General features: G+C 43.8%; 1 protein-coding gene across 1 annotated transcript; it reads right to left on the reverse strand.

Annotated features, from left to right (window-relative positions):
* Nucleotides 1-1,570: 1,570 nt before the first annotated feature.
* MID1IP1 (MID1 interacting protein 1) lies at nucleotides 1,571-4,086 on the reverse strand. Its single transcript, XM_062184143.1, has 2 exons — nucleotides 3,812-4,086; nucleotides 1,571-3,536 (listed from the first exon to the last, which is right to left on the reverse strand). Exon 2 carries the CDS (start codon nucleotides 3,263-3,265, stop codon nucleotides 2,711-2,713), a length of 555 nt encoding a protein of 184 aa, XP_062040127.1. The 5' UTR covers nucleotides 3,266-3,536; nucleotides 3,812-4,086; the 3' UTR covers nucleotides 1,571-2,710.
* Nucleotides 4,087-22,660: the final 18,574 nt, after the last annotated feature.

The following is a 22,660-nucleotide window of genomic DNA, read 5'->3' on the forward strand; positions in this document are numbered from 1 at the left end:
AATTGAGTTTTTGCTTGTAATTCAGGTTCTCCCTCAAACATTGAGAAATGAAATAGCTACCTGTTGTTTCATATATGTAACTGAATTACATGTTTCTTTAATATGGACATACTGTCCTAGGCTGCATATATTACTGAAGAAATATGAGCATAGGTGGAAATTGAGGTATAGGCCAACATTTACAGTAAAAGAAACCAGTATGGCACTTAAGTAGTGTCAAAAGAAAGTTCTGGGGCCAGAACTGTGGTGTAGCCAATCGCTTGGGCCCCTGAACCCACACGGGAGACCTGGAAAAAGATCCTGGCTCCTGGCTCCAGCCTGGTCCAGCACTGCTTGTTGTGGCCATCTGGGGAGTGAACCAACCAATGGAAGACCTCTCTCTCTCTCTCTCTCTCTCTCGCGCGCGCGCGCGCGTGTTCTGTAATTCTGACTTTCAAAATAAATAAATAAATCTTTTAAAAAAGAAACTTCTAAGTGCCACTCTATATATCATCTAATTCTCCCTGCGACTGTGATGTAAGCATCGTGGTTATTATTATGTCTGATTGCAAATGAGACAAGAGGCTTGGAAAGTTAAATACACACAATTTTAAGTAGGAGCAAGAGAATTTGCACACACAATCTTCCGTCTCCAAAGTCTATTTCTTTCTACTATGTGGCTTCAGTGAGTTCTTTTAATTTTTTGCTTGTACTTTGATATTTTAAAGGGGACATAAAACAAGAGACTCTGCACTTACATTTGGTGCTGTCCAGCTTATCTTTACATATTAATGATTAACTTTCTCTGGCACTGGCAGGCACCCCAGACTTGATACTTCCCTCTTTTTTTCACTGCTGGTAAAAGCTGATAAGAGTTGAGCAGCTCCTTCTCATGCTACACACACACACACACACACACGTGTGCTGGCAGAAAAATTAAACTTCAAACTTACATGCTTTTTATATTCAAGCCCTTTGAGCTTAAAGAATATTTCATGACTTTGCAGTTGAAAACTGAAGTTGATCTGACATGGATTCCCCCAAGACAATGAAATACAGAAGATACAGAGAACTGATTTCACCTGTCTCACCATCCCTGTAGAGCACTGAGATGGCATATGGCAGCATTCCCTAGGGCCCCGTAGCAGCCTCCATTAGATGTGCCGTCCAATACTGCTGACTGGCTCACTGAAAAACTGGAAGTGTTACTGGATACGATCCAACAAAACTTAGCACTCAGTTGGGGATTAGCGAAAAAGGCCATGGCTCATGTTCCGATGCATTTAAGGCCCCCCCAAAATCCACATAAAAATTGGTAAATAAAGATCTGCAAGTAGTAGTAGTACACAAGTAGTAGTAGTAGTAGTAGGGGCCTCTTTCCAAACTTTTACTTCTCAACAGCCCCCCAAATGAAATGCTGGCCTTTAAAAGCAGTCTTCACACCTCAAAGCATTTTGTCTTCTTAAAACATTCAAATTGCTAATTGATAGCGCCAATAAGCTAGGTAAATTTGTTGAAAGTGCATATTTGTACCTTTCCAAACACTTTGAATATTAATGAACTTTTATTAAGATGTGTATAGTCCAATCTTGGTACTGAATTAGCAAATCTCGTCAGTAGCCACTTTCCAAACAAAACTAAATACCCACAGAGATGAATAGCCACCACCTCGAAACACTGGAGAGAAAAATAAAACTTGCCTTTGCTAAAAAAAAAAAGGAAGTCACTTATATTTATTTTTATTTAGGATCTAACCCTTTTGTTGGCAGATTAAAGAGCAACAAACGCTGGTCTAGATTAGTTAACACATTTGGGTTTTTTATTTTTGTGAATATAGTCTACATCTGGATTAAAAAAAGTTTTAAATAAAATTAAGACATATAACAACAGAGGAACCCTTCATCATCCTATGCACAACACGTGTAGAATGTCAGTTGGTTCCATTTTCGATAAATCCACTTTCTCATAATAATGTTATTATTTTCACTGGCAGAGTGGCAAGCTTTGTACAAGCTGGCACCCTGCCAGCTTACAACACACTGGGGTGGGGGAGGGGTGGGGTGAAGGGGATGGGGGTGAGGGTGCCACAGGACTACTGTACAGTGTAACAGAGAATCATTAATAAAGTAGTACCGGTTACCGACAGACAGTGCTGTTTGTGCGCTTATCACAATGGAATCGCGGAAGTTTCAGAGCAAGGAGATTTGAAATACTTAAGACAGGGCCACTGTTACAAAAAGAAATAGTGCAAACAGGAAAAACTGATGCAATCCTAGCAACGCCAGGGCCTCCACTGGCCCAACCACAGCGCGGCGGGAGGCTGCCCGCCCCGCCTTCCCCACCACCCAGCTCTGGGCTGCACTCCCAAGTGTGGCAACCCAGTGCCGCGCCCTGGCATGGCCCCTTCCCAGGCCCTTTTCCTCCGGAAAGAACAGACAAGAAACCCCAGGAAAGGCACAGGCTGAATCCGGGCCTTCAGCCCAACCCCATTCCCACCAACAGAGAACACAGACACCCGCGGGGTGGGGGTGGGGGCTTAAGTCCCCCCTCTTCCGCTGCCACTATCCTCTCCTCCTCCACACAGCCCAGCCGCGCCCTCTGCACGTACGCAGCCCCCCAACTTTGCAGTCTGCTCTTCGCGCCACACAGCCCAGAAGAAAAGAGCTTTGAGGAAAGAGAGAAGGTGAGAGGTGGGGCCGGAGAGGGCGCTGGGCAGCCGCAGGCACCCTCCTCAGTGGCTCCAGTTGCTGAAGCCAATCTCCTGCTTGTATCTGTTGGTGAGGATGTTGGCTTTGCGCGTGAGTTTGGACAGCACAGTGTGCAGCCCGCGCAGGTGGTAGTGGAACTGCTGCTCCAGGTCTTCCTCGCCGGCGTCCGCGCTCTCCAAGTGGCTCAGGTCCACCAGGATGTCTTTGGACTTCCAGGCGCTGCCCTCCTCGCTCCCCGCAGCCGGCGGCGGCGGCTGATGGAGGACTCCCCACTCGATGTCGTTGCGGATGGACTTGAGCAGCACGTAGTGGCTGTACATGTCCCGGGAGGGCGCAAAAAAGCTGCCGTTGGCGCTGCCCGGGCTGGGGGCCGGGGGCGTGCCCTCCTCCAGGCAGCCGCCGCTGCCGCCTACCTCCACGCCAACGTCGTCATCTAGCCCAGGCTCCGCCAGGGGCACGTCGCGCAGCAGGCTGGGCACCATCACCGTCTGGTCCATGTTGTTCACGGCGCCGATGAAGCGATTCATGGCGTTGAAGAGCGAGTGCTTCTGGTTGTAGGTGTCGCAGATTTGCATCATGGTGGCCGCGCGCGGGGTCGAAGCTCGGGGACTCAGAGGCACCAGGATGCTCGGCGGGGGAGAGGGGGTGCACGCCTTCAGGCACTCTCCAAGGCCTGCGCCGGGGGCCTGGCTGCAGCCGGAGCGGCGGGATTCCCGGCTCCTCCTCCGCACTCTCCTACTCTCCTCTCTATTCGCAGCCCGGCGGTGCGGGATGCGCGGCTTCTCTGGGCTTTGGCGTACGGAAGCTCGCGATGGCGGTGGGTGGTCGGTGAGACGGGCCCTGGCCTGGCTGGGAGACCGGAACGAAAAAGAAAAAAAAAAACAACAGATTATTCACAGGGCTAGGGTGCCTGGCGCCCCCTGACTGTGCACACCTCCCTCCCTGGCTACTATTCGCCCGGGATGGCGCCTGGGTGGCTCCGCGCGGCCGGGTGGTCCCACCTCCTCGCCTGCCGAGGGCCATAGAGAAAAGGCAGGGGTGCCTCCCCCTCCCCTTCTCCCCCAGAGAAGCCCGAACTCTAACAACGAAGCTGGCCGCGGCAGTGATGGGGCGGGGGCACCCACCTCTTCTTGGGTCTGTTGGTTCCTTGCTCCTTTGACAGCTCAGTGTTTCCGCTGCCAGCTGTCGCTGCCCAAGGGCGCTGCTACGGTCAGTGGCCGGACTGTGACTGCAGGCGGTGGTGGCTGCGTCGGCCCCCTACCCATCCCAGGTGCTCAATTTATAGTCCAGGAAAAGGTGTCGCCTGTGCTCAGGGCCACCCCCGGTGTCTCCTCCTCCCGCCTCCCCCAGCCGCGCCGAGATAAAAGGCCGGAGCCCGGATGACCGCAAGTAACACTCGCCCGGCGCTTTCTACCGCGGGGGCGGGGCGTGCCGGGCCAGCTCCGCCTCTCGCCTGATACCCGGGCTGAGGGAGGGCGGCGAGGCAGGGCAGGGCAGGGCAGGGCAGGGCAGGGCAGAGGAGGGATGCAGCAGCCGCACCCCGCCCGCGCTGAGCCCTGGGCAGGCCGGCTGGGGGAGGGCCGGGCGCTGCGCGGCTCAAGAAGGCGCCAGCGTCCCGAAGGGCAAGAGGGCTGGCTGGCGCGCGGGGGTTGGGCGAGCCTTCCGCACGCTCCCCGGATGGGATCACCAGAACGCACGTGCCCGGGTTGCAAAGTGAGCCCCTCAGCCCCGCGGCTCGCCAGTGCCCCGAGCCGGAAAACTGCAACTCCGGTTTATTATTAGCCCTCGGGGACGAGAGACCGGCAGCAAGCCAGCCGCAACTCCATCCCGGGACTCTTACGTAAGAAGGGTGGTAAGAAGGGTGGCCGGACATGCTGGGTGCACGTGGACACACAATGCTCCTGCGGTGGCCCCCGGCCTTGGCTGGCTGCGGGGAGAGGACGGCTGCGGAGGCTTTTGCCCACCCCGCCGCGGGGGTCTGTCCCAATCTTTCCTGTAACAACCGCTGCCAGTGGTGAAGAGCGCTCTATCGTCGGAGCTGCGGGATTTTGTTCCCCCAAAACAACAGAACGTAGCAACGGGAAAAAGTTTGTTGGAGAGCTCAGCTGGGGCGTTGGGCACTTTTGCCTGCCAAAAGGCAGGGACAGGGTGACAAGTAGTGAGGCCTGGTGTTAGGTATGTCACCATTTAACATTAAAGTGGGGATATGTCCAATAATTTTTAGGGGAGATGTGGATGAAATATTGCTTTCAAAAGATAGTTCTTTTTAAACCATACGGTTACTTAGTAGGATCGAAACTATGTGCCAAGTGCCCGGATTGAACTTTTAAGAGCTTTATGCTTTCAGTTTCACTCTGGGACCTCCAAGCCACAGCCCATTTCTGTTTTCCCATCTAATTTCATTTGCAATGTCCCTCATCCGCCTGTCTTATGTGACTGCAAAGAATTATGACTCGGGCTTCTAATTTTAAATCCGTAGTCTCTCGAATCTTTCAGGGGTGCCATTAGTAGTACAGTGCTTTGCTACAGGTCAGAAAATGCCCCAAACAGGGAGAAGCATGTAGGGGTGCCTTTCCCTCTGTCTTTCACCTTACATAACCTATACATAATTATTTTTCGCAGCAAGTCATCTTTCGAATTGTGTTTTGAATGCAAAGGACAGACAACAGAATGGAAGTCCAGTGACCCCTGGACACAACCCAGTTGAAAACACATGCACCCCTTGACTTATTAGCTCCAGGTCATAGCCCATGATTTTCTTATCTGTAAAACTGGGATGTTACTTTTCCAACCTACTTCTCAGAATTTGGGAGAGGATCAATGGAAAGAAAAATGTAGAGGTAAAAAAAAAATTGTGTTATAGAAACTCGACTCACTGAAATAATCTCACACAGAGATGTAGAAATGCTTCCTGCCTCAGTTTCCTTATCAATAACATGGAGCTTCTGTAGGGGCTCCACCAAGGATTTTGCTTAAGGTAAAATAAGGTAATGGATGTAAAGGCATTATGCAAATTTTAAAGTACTTTACAAAGATTAATTGTTCTTAATATTGATACAGGACCTCAGCACAGTTTAGAGGTGTTTGTGCGGAAGGTCAGAAATCTATTTTGGGCCACAGACCCTTCCCCTGTGTTTAGGCTTATACCCAAGAGATTAAACAGAGCACTAAAAGAGAAAAACTCGAGAAAAACACATATCCAGTTTCCAATAGCTGATCATCTTGAAAATTATAACATTCTGTCTTTCATCCCAGACTCTCTTCATATTTTAAGGACACATGTACCCAGATGAAAACTCCTATGCAGGTCTGAGTTAAGTGCCGGAATCCTGATTCCCTTTTCTTCTATCCAGTTCCAACCTGTGATGATAACTCACGGAAAACGGAAATCCAAGTGATCTAGCAAAGGAATTCCACTCAGCAGCAAAGCCTAGCTTTGGAAAAAGCCCCCTCTCGCCTTCCTTGTGGGCGTCCGCCCCTCCACTGACCAGTTTCCTTCTTTCTGTCTGGTCTGAGCCCTTAGTTTCCTGATTCAAGCCGCTGTGTTGCACATTTGTTAAACACTCTCTGAGAAAGATGGCTCATGCACCTGCCTGCAAAACTTCCCAAACCGGGCCTCCCAGCTCCCCCCTGCCCACGCAGCAACTCACACCCACCGGGGTAACTCCGGAACGAAAAGGTCCGCGGGCAAGCGCTCCGGGCCCTTGGAATCACCCCACCACCACCCCTCTGGCTTCAGCCAATCAGAAGCCACCAGAGAATGTTATGCAAATAAGCCTTTGCGCCCCAGCCACTCAGAAACCACGGACCCCTCCTCCCAGCGTCCTCTCTCACCCCAGCCTCGCAGAGCGGGCGGCGGCGTCCCTGGCAACCGGGCTGCAGCCAGTTTTCCCCCAAGCGGGGCTGTAAAAAAATAAAAAGGGTTCCTTGGGGTCACATGGGAGCGGGCTGTCCCGGGCCGTGTAGAAGATGGGTTGCCTCTCTGGTCCCTCCAAGTAGCTTCCTTATTGCCATCTGGAACAGGTTGGAGGTGCTGAGCAACTTGCCGGGGACTCAGTTTGCTTCTTGAAAACAGAGGAAGGCATCCAGTGAACAAATAACTTTTGTGTACTTAGAACAAGCACCAAGGGGCCTTTGGTCTCTGCTTTCTTCGCTAATGCATCAAATTTCAAGAAAAAGCCATGTCTGAAGTCCTTCACCCACCCCACTTTTTGGTCCACAGCTCCAACTCCGTAGGTCTTTAGTTGTATTTAATTCTCTCTTTCTTACTTCAACAACCAGGAAAACTTGATTTCCTGGCTCATCTCCCCCAAAAGTGTTTATAAATTTTCTCATCTGTTGTGTCCCTTGGATAGTTTGGGAAAAGATGCATTTTAAAGGTGACCAAAAATTCCCAAACAAAGTAACAAGCCAGAGCACACTGATGGGAGAAGGCAGGTTGGAGAAATAAGAGGTCTGGCCTCAGGCTGGAGAGAAGGTGGTGTTTTAAGGCTAGAAACCAGCCTAACTCAAGATAGTGGAGATTCTAGACTACTTTGAGGCAACACTCAGAAGGAACTACTTCATGGAAAGCGTCCTACACGTGTGACAATCATATCGTGATATTCTAGGCCATGTGGTCCAACCATCTACTTATGCTGAAATCACTCACAACATCCCCACCAAATGGTCACCCTGGCCCGCATCCTGCATTTTCCATTCTCCAATATTAGTTCTGCCACTCTGGAGCTCTCCAGAAGGCCCTGAAGCACACCAACAGATGTTTGAAGGCACATGTGGTCGCCATTGCATCCTCCAGTCTTCACCTCAGGTATCCCCAGTTCATGTAACAATTCCTCTCGTTCCATTTTGAGTCGCTCATCCATCCTGATCATCATCATCTTTGGAAGTAGCCCCAATTTGCTTGCAATGTGGCACCTGGGACACATTCCATGTCTATCTTTTCTGGGACAAAATGGAGTGGCACAGATGCTCATTTTATTGTGAATGATAGCTTTTCTAGATCATATTTATAGAACCCAAGTACTTGGAACTTAGACATGATAACTTATTTTCATTTCACAGCAACCCTGAGAAGAAAGTAATGATCAAAGAATCTAAGGCCAAAAAGCAGAGTTGGGTTTGACCCAGTTTTCTGCTGCAAGATCCAACGTTCTTTCTACTATCCAACAAATAATCTACCTCTTCTGATGTTGTCTAATATTTACTGGTCTTGTTAAACCAGCTATATCCATATGCTATTATCCATATGACAAAATTTTGTGTATCTTATTCTTTTTTTAAAAAAATAATATTTTATTTATTTGAAGGGCAGAGAGGGAGAGAGAGAGAGAGTGTGTGTGTGTGTTTCCATCTACTGATTCATTTCCCAAATGGCCACAACAACCAGGGCTGGACCAGGGGAAAGCCAGGAGGCAGGGACATCATGTTCCACCTGGGTCTCCCAAATGGGTGGCAGGGTCCCATGTACTCGGGCCATCATCTGCTGCCTTCTTGGGCACACTGGCAAGGAGCTAGATAGGAAGCAGAGCAGCAGGAGCCGAACAGATGCTCCAGTATGGGATGCTGATCTCACAAGCAGCAATCACCCCTAATGCCCCACAATGCTGGCTCCTGTGCATCCTTGTCTTAGGCAGTGGGGGATCTTTCGGCCCAATGTATAGCTTTATATTATTCTACTCAAGCTATTTCTCATTAGAGTTGGCTTATTATTTCAGTTTAAAAAATATAGTTGTCATTCTAATGCTGTTCTCTGATATACTTGGGTCTTACACATATATTTGATAATGTGCATAAATTTGAAGGTGTATTCTATACTTTCATCCAAGTTAGGTACCAGGAAGAACTGGACAAAGAGCAAAGTATTGGAGAACAGCTGGTGAGTTCCTTCAGCTTGATATCAGTCCACTAATTAGCTGCTTTTGGCGTATGTTGTTTCAGCCAGCTGAGTGTCACCTTAATTGTGTAGTCATCCAGGCTGTACTTTGCTTCTTGACCACAGAATATTATGAGAGACCTTGCCAAAAGCCTTGCTGAAGTCCCAATTTAGTGGCCACTTTTTTTCCTATGGAGTCAGGAAAGGCATTTTTGTCATATGCTGCAGAGAAAACACTGTCATATAACATAGAAATTCAGAACTGGCATCATAATATTCTGAGTTAAAATTAGAATGATAGCAGGTGTATCTCATGGCCATTGTCCTCACAGGAAACACCATCATGAGGATTTAATTGAGAGAACATAGGAAGATGCTGAAACTTAAGAGGGAGTAGTCGATCTGCTGCCCTTGAACCTTCTACTTTCAGGTTCTGATGTGTCCAAATACATTGAAGTTAGCATTTTGTCACATAATAGCTCTTTCTCTCAAGACTCCTTAGTCTTGAGTTGGGAGGAGTAGAGTAAAACACAATACACATTTTTTAATATTTATTTTTATTTATTTGAAAGGCACAGTTACACGGAGAAAGAGAGATAGATAGATTGAGAGAGAGAGAGAGGGGAAGAGGGAGAGAGAAAGAGAGAGAGAGAGAGAGAGAGAGAGAGAGAGAGAGAGAGGGAGAGAGATCTTCCATCTGCTGGTTCACTTCCCAAATAGTCACAACAGCTAGGGCTGGACCAATCCGGAACCAGAAGCCAGGAGCTTCTTCCGGATCTCCCACAGGGGTGCAAAGGCCCCAGGAGTTGGCCCATCCTCTGCTGCTTTCCCAGGAGGATTAGCAGGGAACTGGGGCAGAAGTGGAGCAGCTGGACCTCGAACTGGCACCCTTATGGTATGCTGGCGTCTCAGGCGGTAGTCTTACCCACTAGGCCAAAAGGCCAGCCCCATTCATTTACTACTTCTAAAAATACATTTGAACATACATTTATGGATGGATAGTCACCTCTGCTTTCTGATCTATTGCTGGTGATCTAAAATATAATGGAAATCAGGTATCTACTATCCTTTCTGTGAAGTCTGTATTTAATAGCCCTAAAGATAAAAAAAGATGTGAGAATTTCTATGCTCTCATCTACACCATAAATCTGACCAGTGTAGCTCTATTATGCATTCTCTTAACCATGCTACTGTGCAAAGATTATTCTTACCAATTTGGCCTGCGAAGATTGGACTTTAGATCAGCATTAGACCTGGGCATTCCAAAATACAACTGGGGCACATGATTAATTTCCTTGTTTCTTAAAATACTTCACAATTCATAGATATTTGGAAATAAATTCATGAGTGCACCATTAATAAGCACCTTGAACTTTGCTTTAATTATCATTTTGTTTCTGGAAAAATATTAAACAAGGAAGCATGTTTTCCATATTTAAGGCACAGAGTGTCTTATGAAATTTAATTTCCTACAAAGTGGGTGATTACCTTAGCCGGAAGTATAAAGTGTTTGCAGTGTAGAGTCACATCAGTAATATTTGTCATGAATTTCTATTTGGAGCTACAAACTGTCTATGGAAATGACCCCCTTGGTTTCTATGGGAGGACTCAAATATTTTCCCAATCTTGATATAAATAATCAGCAACTGTAAATGGGATTGCTGAGATGATTCACGTAGTATTTAGACCTTGGATTTTAGGAATACCAACCCTGATTTACCTAACAAAATGTATTTGAAGTAAAAGAAAAAAACAACATGTCCACGCATTAAAACACATCTCTCATTTAGTCTCCACAAGAAACAGATTATCTAATCACTGGATGCTGAATCCTGAATATTCCAAATTAAAGAATCTTGAGAGCCTAGGCAATATTAAATTAAGAAATTCTAAGTGGAGGCTCAATGTTGGTTCAGTCTATCTTTTTTATGTCATTGAGTTTCAGACAGCACATTCAGTTTTGTTGTATCTGGGCTGACGTAGATTGGATGTCATTAAGAATGACCAATTCAGCTGCTTTTATAAATGTGTTCTGGATGTATTGTAGGGACCACGCCTTTCATTAATCCAATAGATGGGTTGCAGTACTTCACATTTCTTTGTCCCATTTCTGTAATTCCTCCATGGATTGAAGAGAGAAGCCTCCCCTCCCTTCCCCTCTCTCCTCTCTCTTCATGAGAAGGACCAGAAGCTAACATGAGATGAATGCCTAATGAGACAATAATGCACTTCTAAGTCTCTGATGACTTTGGAATGCTCTGTGATCCACTCAAAAACGCAAGGCATACAAGGAGGTCAAGTTCACCTACAAGATACTATATGAGGCGATATAATAAATTAAAACATAAAGAGTCAAACCCACTATATATTGTAACGTAAGTGACCAATTCTAAATGTATGACGGCATGCTTAGAAAGGTTGTAGAAACATTGGAATAAATTTGTGGTATTATACCACAAATAAGAAGAAATAAATTTTCTCTAACAGGCATTCTATGTACTTGAGAAGGCGGGGGTGGAAGACCACCTAATGCATGGAAAAGAGCAAAAGATTTGGAGACATCCCCATCCCTCAGCCCCATCCAAACCTTCTGGAAATTATCTCTCTGCCACTTCATGGTTTGTGAGCTCAAAGAAGACAGGGCTCCTCAGTCAACCTTCATGTCCTCAGCTGGCAGAGTTTATGGAAGGATTAAAGATACAGTGTGTACCTTGTAGAACATAGGGAGTGAACATAAACATGTTGTTGGGCTAATAGCCATTTTCCCTGTTTATCATACTAGTGTGCATAACTATGATGTATATGAGAATTGTGATTGAAATAAATATATGCTTCTGTTGCTCATCTATTGTAGTTTGATACATTGTTTCTGACCTTGAACCTTTCCCACTTGCGGATTTTAGGAAAACATGGTATACAGTTTATTCATTCTTCTTTCCATTCCCGCTTGCCTGCCTTCTTTTTTTAGGGTTTATTTACTATTTATTTGAAAGTCAAAGTTACACAGAGAGACAGAGGAAGAGAGAGAGAGAGAGAGAGAGAGAGAGAGAGAGATTGATTTTCCGTCCACTGGTTCACTCCCCAGATGGCTGCAACCTCCAGGGCTGTGCCAGGCTGAAGCCAGGAGCTTCGTCTGGGTCTCCCACGTGGGTGGCAAGGGCCCAAACATCTGGACCAAATTCTGCAGCTTTTCCCAGGCCATTTTCTGGGAGCTGGATTGGAAGTAGAGCAGGCCAGACAGGAATCAGTGCCTGTAGATGGGATGCCGGCATCATAGGCAGCGACTTTTCCCACTACACTAGAATGCTGGCCCCATGACTGCCTTCTTTCTTTCTCTCCTTCCTTTCTTTCTTGTCAATCCTCTCACTATGCCTTTTATGTCAACACACATTCTTAAAACAATCCAAATTCTTAATCATGCATGAACTGAACATTTATAACACCACGGTTTACGTCTCTCAAATTGCATAGGCTGAGAAAAGTGGTGTTTGAATAACAAGTAATGTAGAGAGAACTCATAACTTTAAGAAGGAGAAAAGGCTAGGTATACAGATATTCAGGGAAAGAGCAGACCAGGCAGAAGGAGCAGACAGTGCAAAGGCCCTGAGACAAACATGTATGGAACGGGAAAGAGGCCGGTGTGGCCACAGCAAGTAGAGAGAGAGGAAGAGAGAACAGAGATGAGGTCAGAGAAGCAGTTGGGTCAGATCACATGGGAACTTACAAGCCATTTTGAAGACTAGCTTTTTCTGGAGGAGGAGGTGCTATTAGAGTGTTTGGGACAAAGGCGTGCCATGATTTGACTGACATTGTAAAAGGAGCCCTGTGTTTTACTGAGTAAGGATCGACTCTAAAGGAATAAGGGTAGAAGCTATATGAGCAGTTAGGAGGCCATGGCTACCACCCAGGAGAGAGCTGAAAGGGGCAGAGACAAAGGTGGCAGTGGGGAGAAGTGAAGTGTTCTGTATGCATTTTGAAAGTCGAGCAAGTGAAATCTGGTGACATTTTATTTATGTTTGAAAAAAAAGAAGACAATCAGTGGAGTCATGTTTTTGACCTAAGCAACCAAAAAGAGAAAAGAAAGTTAACACGGAGAAGGGCAAAACTAGCCACACAGCATGTTTGAGTGAGAAGACAAAGAATTCTCTTTTGTAAAGATTATTTTTAAATCCACTTTTTAAAACATTTTTTAAAGATTATTTATTTGAAATTCAGAGTTACACAGAGAGGGCACAGAGAGAGAGAGAGAGAGAGAGAGACTTAGAGAGAGGTCTTCCATCCTTTGTTTGGTTCACTTCCCCAATTGGCTGCAACAGCTGGAGCTGTGCCGATCTGAAGCCAAGAGCCAGGAGATTCCTTTGGGTCTCCCACGCGGGTGCAGGGGCCCAAGCACTTGGGTCATCTTCCACTGCTATCCCAGGCCATAGCAGAGAGCTGGATTGGTAGTGGAGCAGCCAGAACACGAACCAGCACCTATATGGGATGCTGGCACTGCAGATGGCAGCTTTACCCGCCACACCACAGCGCTAAAACATTTTTAACTGATATATAAAAATGTACAATAGTTCTAGGGTGCCATGTGGTATTTTGGCAAATGATTACATTGGGGAACTTTCAAATCAGAGTCAATATCTATTTAAACATATTAATTCTGAGATATCCCTGAGAAAGAGGCATCAAGTAGGGACAATGCATAGGTGGTCAGCACTGTAGTATTTCTATGTGCTGTTCCAAATTCCAGTTCTTGAAAGGTTGCTATCGACCAAAAAGGTTTTTAATATAAAAGTCCTCCATTGACAATAAATATCCTTGGCTCCCTTTCCAGCTATGCCACCTCTCTCTTCCACTTCACAGCCTGCCTTCACCCAGAGTCAGCCACGCTCTCTGTGCACCTCCCATTCCTCAGCCCACTCCACTTCCTGTGCTATTGCTGCACAGAGATTCTGCTCGTTGTTGTTACTAGCCACTGTCCACGTGGTAAATCTACTTCTGCATCTCGTAACACTTGATCGTGGCAGCATTTGACACTGTTGACCACATTGAAATGTGCCCCTTCTTTAGCTTCTATGTCCAGTGCCTAGTTGTCTCCCTTTCTCTCTTTTTCAATCGCCATTGCTAGTTTATCCTCTTCTATCCAATCTAAATAGTGGATCCCCTAAGAACTCTGGAGACTCTCTCTCAGAGCCTGGTCTTGTCCCACTCTTTACTTTTTCCTTGGCAATGTCATCTATCCATGGTATCAAATATCATCCAGGTGTAGCTGACTCAAAACTGTGTGTCCCTAGTCAAAGCCTCCCTTTTTTAACCTCTGTTCCACTTATTCCATTACTCATTCCACTTCCCCACATGGATGTCTCCCAGGCATCTCAAACTCAACATGTTCAGAATGATACTTTCACCCTGATAAACCTGCTCCCCTTTCAACATCACCTGTCTCATAAAATGACAGCACTCTCTACTTACTCATTCCAGAAACTTCAAAGCCAACCTTGACATTTCTCTTTCCTTCCTCCTTCACATCCAATTGGTCATAAAACTTCAAATTCATCTCAAATCCGCTACCTTCAACTCCCTTTGTTTAGTATCCTCTCTTTTTGTTTTGTCCATGGCTGGCTCATTTTGGTTTGTCAGATCTCAACCTGGAGGGGTGTTCCTTAATCACTCCATCTAAGACAAATCTCTCTCAGTGTTGCTCCAGATCCATTACTCTGTTGATATCCCTCACAGTATTTATCACAATCAGTAATTATCTTTATGCATTTGTGTATTTGTTTACCATCTTTTTACCCACATGGAATGTAGTAGCTATATACCCAGCAGCTGGTATGGGACCTGAAACAATAGGAACTTAATAGATACCAGCTGGATGAATGAAAAAAGTGTTTCTGCAGTAAGGGTAACTTGACTCTGATAAGCAAATATGTCCTATAGTGGTCCTATAGTATACTGTACTATCATTAGGAATGATATAGGTCAAATAGCTTGCTAGCAGCTGTTAAGATGATCTTATGGTTTTTCTCTCTTGATCAGTTAGTATGGCAAATTATATTAATATGCGCTCCAATATTAAACCCTTCTTAAGTTTCTAGATTCAGTGTTGTTTGCTTATTGAGTGTCATTATTTTAATGCACTGGTGGATACTCTTGTTCAAGCCCATATAACACTAATACATAAACCTCACAGAGACGCTTAGAACCTCACTGTAGCCCAGTCATATTAATTAATATTGCTTTGGTTTTAATCTGCTCAGGTTTGTTCCCTTGGAAACTCAGGTTGAAATTTGGTTCTCCCTGTAATAGTGTTGGATAGCAGGACTAGAAGTATAGCTCGAGTGGCTCTGCTTCATGTATCTGTCAGCCTCCTCCTGAGGCCAGTGGACTAGTCCAGGAGTGTCCTTCCCACGGGGACACTGGAAGAGCAAACATGCAAGTTCAATCACACAAGCACTTTTTCAACTGTCTGCATGTGTCCCACCAGCTAGCATTCCTTCGGCTAAACTCGTAATCAGTGGGTGGGGAAATAGATTCCATCGCTTGATGGAAGAAACTTTGATGGTGTTACACCACAGGGGCATGGATATAGGAAGGGGCACAAATTGACGCTGTTAATGAAACCTAGCTCATAAACAAATATAATGAACAGACACATATGCTTTCATTTGATCAGCATGTGCTTTGTAAAAATAGCATCCTTTTATGTAATTTGTTTGCATCTTGCTTTTCTCAACAAAATCTTCAGGAAATATCTCTAAGTCATCTTACTTATCTCTAATTCAGTTTCAAATGACTACATGTGATTCCATCTTCTGAATCCACTCTAATTATCTAACCATTGTTCCCTTGATGGGTATTTAATTTGTTTTCTTTTGCCATTTTGAACAGTACAAAAACTTCTTGACTGTCCTTACCCTCTGAAACATTTATCTCTTTTAGGTAGTTTCCCAGAGATGGATTTCTTGAGTAAAAATGTATGTGTGTGTGTTGTTAATTTTAACAGAAATTAGCAGGTTGTTTTTCAAATAAGGCTTAAATGTTTCACTTTTAGAAGCAATTTACGCCATCTTCCCTACATTGCTGCCCAGAAGAGGTGGCACTGTTCTTTATTAATCTTTGTCACTCTGCTGTGTACAAAGTGATGCTCCATTGCTTCTTCACTCTTCACTTCTCTGCTCATGAACTTGAGCACATTTTCATACAATTTTGCTGTTGAAATTTACACTTGTTACTAGTCTGTTTACACCCCTTTCTCAGTTATTTTGATTTGTTTCTAATTTTATTATCAACTTGTAAGAGCTCGTCGTGTTAAATATTAAAACTTTGATTGCCTTTTTGGATTATGTTTTTCCATGCCTTTTTTTCGCTGATTTTTTAATGGCACCTTTTTTTACATCAAAAAGTTTTGTTTATTACTATTTTTACTGTTTAAATATGTATTGAATCTAATGGTTCTAGAAACTCTGGTACTATAGCTGGGCCAATGTAATGATCAGGAGGTTGAGTAGGGAGTAGAGAGTCATCTTTTGACACAGCTTAGAGCAGGGAGAGGAAATGGTATGTATCATTTATACCTGAACAAAATCAAAAAAGAAGAGAAAGCACTGGGAAGTCACAAGTAAAGGACATGTAATGAGGCCCCAACAACCATTAACCAACAGAAAAGCAAAACTCTGCTTGGGTTAAATACACCTTAAGTAGGAGCTGAGGGAAAACATTGCTGTAGGTTCCTAGGGCTTTTGTAATGAACTATCACAAACTTGGTGGTTTTGAACAACAGAAATCTATTTTCTCACAGTTCTGGAGACTGACTAGAGGTCCAAAGTCAGGATTTCAGTGGGGTTGAGTTTTCTCTGGAGACTCTGATAGACAATCGGCCCCATGCCTGTCTCCTAGCTTTCGGTGGTTGCCAGCAGTGCTTGGTATTCCTCGGTTTATAGATACATCACTCCCATCTCTGCCTCTAGCATGCTATGGTCTCCTTCCCTGTGTGTCTGCACATGGCCTTCTTCTAAGGACACCATTTAGGGATCGATCACACACTAATCTAATTTTTTAAAGATTTCTTTATTTATTTGAAAGGCAGAGCTACAGAGAGAGAGAGAGAGAAAGAGAGAGAGAGAGGTCTTCCATCCGCTGGTTCACTCCCCAGATGGCTGCAACAACCAGAGCTGAGCCTGTCCGAAGCCAGGAGCCAGGAGCTTCTTCCCGGTCTCCCAAGCAGGTGTCAGGGCCAAAGGACTTGGGCCATCTTCTACTGCTTTCCCAGGCCATAGCAGAAAGCTGAATCGGAAGTGGAGCAGTCGGGACCTGAACTGGCGCCCATATGGGATGTCAGCACTTCAGGAAGCGGCTTTACCCACTACACCACAACGCCAGCCCCACACACTAATCTATTATGTCTTTTTCATAACTGATTACACCAGCAAAATTCCATTTCCAAATAAGGTGACATTCTGGGATTCTGGGGTTCTGGGTGGATATGGATTGCGGTGGGATACTATTCAAACCAGTACATTCTGCTGTCTGTCTGCCCCTCTCAAAAACTTTACATCCATGAGACAGGTGTTTGGCATAGTGCTTGGGATGCCCAACTACCATATCACACTGACTGGGTTGGAGTTCAGGCCACACTCTGAATTCCAACTTCCTACTAATATGCACCTTGGTGGGAGATGGCTCAAGTAATTGAGTCCCTGCCAACCACATGAGAGACCCAGATTGTGTTCCTAGCTCATGGCTTCAGCCTAGCAGAGAACCAGCTTTGCAGGTCTTTGTGGAGTGAACAAGCAGATGGGAGGTAGCTCTAACTTTGTCTTTCTGCCTTTCAAATGAATAAAAGTTCATTACATCCCACATGTAAAATATATCCTCAAAAGTCTTAACTCCTTCCAGAATTAACTCTAAATTCAAATAAAAAATCTTACCACCTCAAAAATTTCCAAAAATCTCATCATCTAACTCAGGTATGGATGAGACTCAGTCTGGCTCATCCTGGGGCAAAATTCTTCTCCATCTGTGAACCTGTGAAACTAGAAACAAATTACTTCCAAAATATAGGCAAAGGATAGACTTTCCCATTCTGAAAGGGAGAAGATGATCATAGACCCTCATAGCCTCTCAGTGCAAAGCCTCATTCCACAGGTCCCACCAGTGGGGATCCTTGACTCAAACAGAGCAACACAATCAGCTGCCACTTTCAACTGTACTTACACTATATGTACATTTTTCAATATGTGTACCCAAATATACATAGCTTTTCCTTCATAGCTTCTGTGTTTTTAATGTTAGTTGGATATTTCCCCTGACCTTTTATTTTACATTCTCCTAATTTCTCTAAGCATTGGACTTTTTTAATGTTACATTTGTATTTTAAATGTTCTGAGATTTTTTTATTTCACAAAGGAATCTATTTTATTTTTCCAGATGTATATCCAATTGTAATGCACCACTTATTTTAACAAATCCATTCTTTTCCTAAAATTTGGTTTGAACTATGACTTTTGCAATTTATTAATTTCTCATCTACACTGGAACATAATTCTTGATTCTCTATTGTCTTCCATTGATCACCTTGCATTTTCTGATGTGACTATCATATTGATTTAATAAAACTGTCTTTTTTATATGTCCCAATACTTAGTAAAGCAAGTTTCCCATCCCTGGTTACATTTTTCTAAATATGTCCTTTTTATGCCCCAAGAGTCCATGTGACTGGATAAAATAAGAATATGGAGCCACATTATCCAATTGGTGGCTACTAGTTTCAGTGAAATTGATTGAAATCAAACAATTTAAATTAATTAACATTACAATTAATTAAAATTAAAAATTCAGTCCTTGCTTGCACTGATCACTCTCAAGTGCTCAATAGCCATGTGTGGCTAGTGGTTATCCCATTAAAGAGCTCAGAGGTTGAACATTTCCATCCTTGCAGGAAATTCTATTGGAAAGTACTTATGTTAGAGTACCTCACATTTTCCTGTTTCCAAAAATGAATCTTCAGTGCAAATTCTTCCTTTCATTTGGGTTGCATACTTATTTTCTTCTCTTTATTTTTCCGGGGTGAGGGGAGAGTAGTGGTGATATTAACATCTCTCTATAGGCCATGCAAAGCCCTTCCTTCATTTTGTTCATCTTTAAATGGGGGGAGTTCTTGAAAGGGCCACCACTTAATGTGAAGACTATTTCTGGGCCGGAGCCATGGCTCACTTGGCTAATCCTCCGCCTGCGGCGCTGGCACCCCGGGTTCTAGTCCCGGTCCGGGCACCGGATTCTGTTCCGGTTGCTCCTCTTCCAGTCCAGCTCTCTGCTGTGGCTCGGGAAGGCAGTGGAGGATGGCCCAAGTGCTTGGACCCTGCACCCGCATGGGAGACCAGGAGGAACACCTGGCTCCTGGCTTTGGATCGGTGCAGCGCCGGCTGTAGCGGCCCTCTGAGGGGGTGAACCAACGGAAGGAAGACCTTTCTCTCTGTCTCTCTCTCTCACTGTCTAACTCTGCTTGTCAAAAAAAAAAAAAAAAGACTATTTCTGTTGCCAGTCATGACAAAGCAGCTGGAAATGGATTTGTCTTCCCATCAAAACAAACATAACATTGAATAAAATGTAGGAGACAACTGCTTCCAAGCACTGGACCACAGGTAGTGCAGGAGTGTGATCTTTGAGGGACATGAAACTCATGAGGCGAAACTTGCATTCCCTTCAGCCTTCTGCTTTAGGGCACTTTTTGGGTTATGGTGCAGGAAGATGGAGACCAAGCAGAATACACCATTCTCATGGAGCTTAGGAGGTAAGAGCTTGGAAGTGCCTGGAATTTTCTGACAGGGTACAAGAAAGGAGGAAATTAAGCAAAACAGGACCTAGAATCACTAACCAAATCTTGGAATAACAATAACAAAGTTGGAAGACTCATGCTGATTTCAAAAGATTACTACAAAGCTCCAAAATCAAGATGGAAGTCAAAGTGCAAAAAGAGACGAATAAGTTAGTGAAAAGTAATTAATATATATACAAATATATATATATATATAGAAAGAGATACATAACCCATTGACTGCCAATCAAGAGTCCAAAACCATTCAATATGAGAAAGGAAAGCCTTTTCAGAAGTGTTGCTAGAACAACTGATCACTCATACGGGAAAAACAAAAACTTACGTCACAGCATATGTAAAAATACTTCCAAATCAATCAGAGAGATAAGCAAACAAGATAGAGCTGTAAACTTCTAGAAGGAAATGTCAGAAGCTATTTTCATGACTTTCAGGAGGCAAAGATTTCCTAGTCAAGACATAAAAGAAACTAATCAATTAAAATATAATCAAAAGTAAAAAAATCTAAAGTCAATTAAGAAAACAGACAAGCCATAGTCCAGGAGAAAATATTCACAATACATGTATCTCACAAGGAACTTGTACCCAGAATTCATTTAAAAATGCTTTCAGGGCAGGACTTCTGCCTAGCAGTAAGACTGCCACATCCCATATTGGAGTACCTGGTGTCTTTAAGAAGCCCACATCCCATAGTGGAGTTTCTGGATTGGGAGTCTCAGGTCTACTCCTGATTCCAGCTTCCTACTAATACAGAACCAGTATGCATCTCGTGATAACTCAAGTAGTTGTGTCTCCCCCCACCCAGCTAAGAGACCTGGATTGAATCCCTGGTGCTGCTTCTGCTTGGCTCTCAGCCCCAGCTGTTGGGAGAATTTGGAGAGTGAACTAATGGATTACAGATCCCTTTGTCTGTCTGTCTGTCTGTCTCTCTCTCTCTCTCTCTCTGATTCTCAAATAAAATTTTTAAAGTGCTTTTAGTAATGAAATTACAAAGAGTCCAATTTAAAAATGCATTAAAGACTTGAAATAAATGGCAGTTCCCAGAGGCTAGAGTTGTCAGTTGGGGAGATGTTGGTCAAAGGATACAAAATTTCAGTTAGAAAGGAGGAGAAAGTTAAAAAGATATGGTGTAAAACATGCCAAGTATAGTCAACAATACATTGTATTCTTGAAAAATACTGAGAGTGAATATAAAGTGTTCTCAACACACACACACACAAAAATTTGAGGCAATTAGCAAGATCTAGCCATTATGCTATATATATACACATACATACATATATATATATATACACAGACAAAACAATTCATTGCACTCTGTGAACACATGCAATTTTATCTGTCAATCAAAAACAAAAATAAGTAAATTTTAAAAGACTTGAAAAGACACTTCACAGAAGAAAATATATAAAGGCCAACAAGCCCATAAAAGAATGTTCAACATCATCAGTTATCAGATACATGAAAATTAAAATCACAGTATAATACCACATCACACCTACTAAAATGGCTAAAATTTTAAAGCCTGGTAACACTAAATTTTAGTGAGGAAGTGGAGTAACTAAAACCAAGCATTGATATGGGAATGTGAAATGGTATAATCACTTTGGAAAGCTGTCAATAAAATGAAACACACCTGCTGTATGACCATTAATTCCACTCCAATATACTCAAAAGAAATCAAAATCTGTGTCCATAAAAAAGACTTCTACTGGGGCTGGCATTGTGGTGCAGTGAATAAAGCCTCCACCTGCAATGTAGGTCCCGTATGGGCTCCATTTCAAGTCCCAGCTGCTCCACTTCCAATCCAGCTCCTTGCTAATGGCCTGAGAAAAGCAGAGGAAGACGGCCCAAGTTGTTGGGCCCCTGCACTCTTGTGGGAGACCTGGATGAAGCTCCTGGCTCCTGGCTTCAGTCTGGCCCAGTTCCAGTTATTGCGGCCATTTGGGGAATGAACTAGCAATTTTAGAAGATTCTCTCTCTCTCTCTCTCTCTCTCTCTCTCCTGCTCTCTCTGTAATACTGACTTTCAAATAAATAATTCTTTTTAAAAAATAAAAAGACTTCTGCAAGTAAGTTTATAGCATCTTTATTCATAATAACAAAGAACTGGAAACCAACCAAATGTCTATTAACAGGACACTGGGTAATAAAAAATGGATTGCTTATGCATGGAACAAAATGGATGAATCTCAGACATTGAGCTAAGCAGAAGAAGCCAGACACAAAGGAGAGCTTACATTGATAGGGAGTTCAAGGATAGACAAAACTAATTGAAGGTGATAAATGTCAAAACGGTAATTGCCTATTGTGGTGTGAGAGGAGAAGAGTTAGGGATTGACTGCAAGGGGGAACAAAGTAGCAATATTGGGTGACATAAATGCTCCATTTGGTCCTTCATCAACATGATGATTTCAGAGCCATATGCATTTTAGCATAACTCAGTGAATGGTACAATAGAGATTCATGCTTTTTAGTGTAGCTCAATTCGACATCAAACAAACAACAAAGCTAACACTGTGAGGAAGATAAAAGGGTGTATGCTATGGTAAGCCTTTAGTTTTAAGTCAAATTTGATGGCTTAGAAAACTGTGACCAAATCTAAGTTTCTCCCCTGGAGGTGACCCCCTCTGTAATCTCTTGGTACTCCCTCACCTTAAGAGGAGGGTATCTTTTCAGCTTACTGAACTTTTTTCTTTCATGAACTTATTGGGTTTGGTTTGGTTGGGTTGGATTCCTCTTTACTCTCCAACTCTGGCCACCAGCAGCTTTATGGTATGCTGTTGTCACCACTGCCCATCTAGAATAAGTTTATGTGGGCTGAGGAAAACGAAAATAGTACATCCATATCATCTTTTCTTCAGCATCACCAGACCCCTGTAGTTCTTCAGGTTAGAGTGTCCCTGCCCAGTGACAGTCCCTACTCCTCCATGGCCTAGTCACTCCCATAGACTGTCCTGAACACTACAACTAAAGAGTTGCCTATGGACACCTCAAGATCCTCTCTTGTTCAGTTTATTCCTCTGTATTGCATTCTTTCTTTCTTACACCATTATAAACATGATCATTTTCTATTTCTTTTTTTTTTGACAATTCATTATTTTTGTATAAAAACACAATAGATTTTTTACATGTTGATGTTGTGTCCTGCAACTTTGCTGAATTTGTCGAATGGTTCTAACCAATTTTTTGTCTTTACATTATTCAAAATATGTAAGATCATGGCATTTGCAAAAAGATGATTTCACTTCTTCCTTTCTAATTTGGTGCTTTT

Source organism: Lepus europaeus, chromosome X (assembly GCF_033115175.1).
Source record: "Lepus europaeus isolate LE1 chromosome X, mLepTim1.pri, whole genome shotgun sequence".
Classification (NCBI taxonomy): Eukaryota; Metazoa; Chordata; class Mammalia; order Lagomorpha; family Leporidae; genus Lepus; species Lepus europaeus.

Bases quoted from the DNA above. Each gene is read 5' to 3' on its own strand.
- MID1IP1 (XM_062184143.1), bottom strand. From the start codon at position 3,265: ATGATGCAAATCTGCGACACCTACAACCAGAAGCACTCGCTCTTCAAC.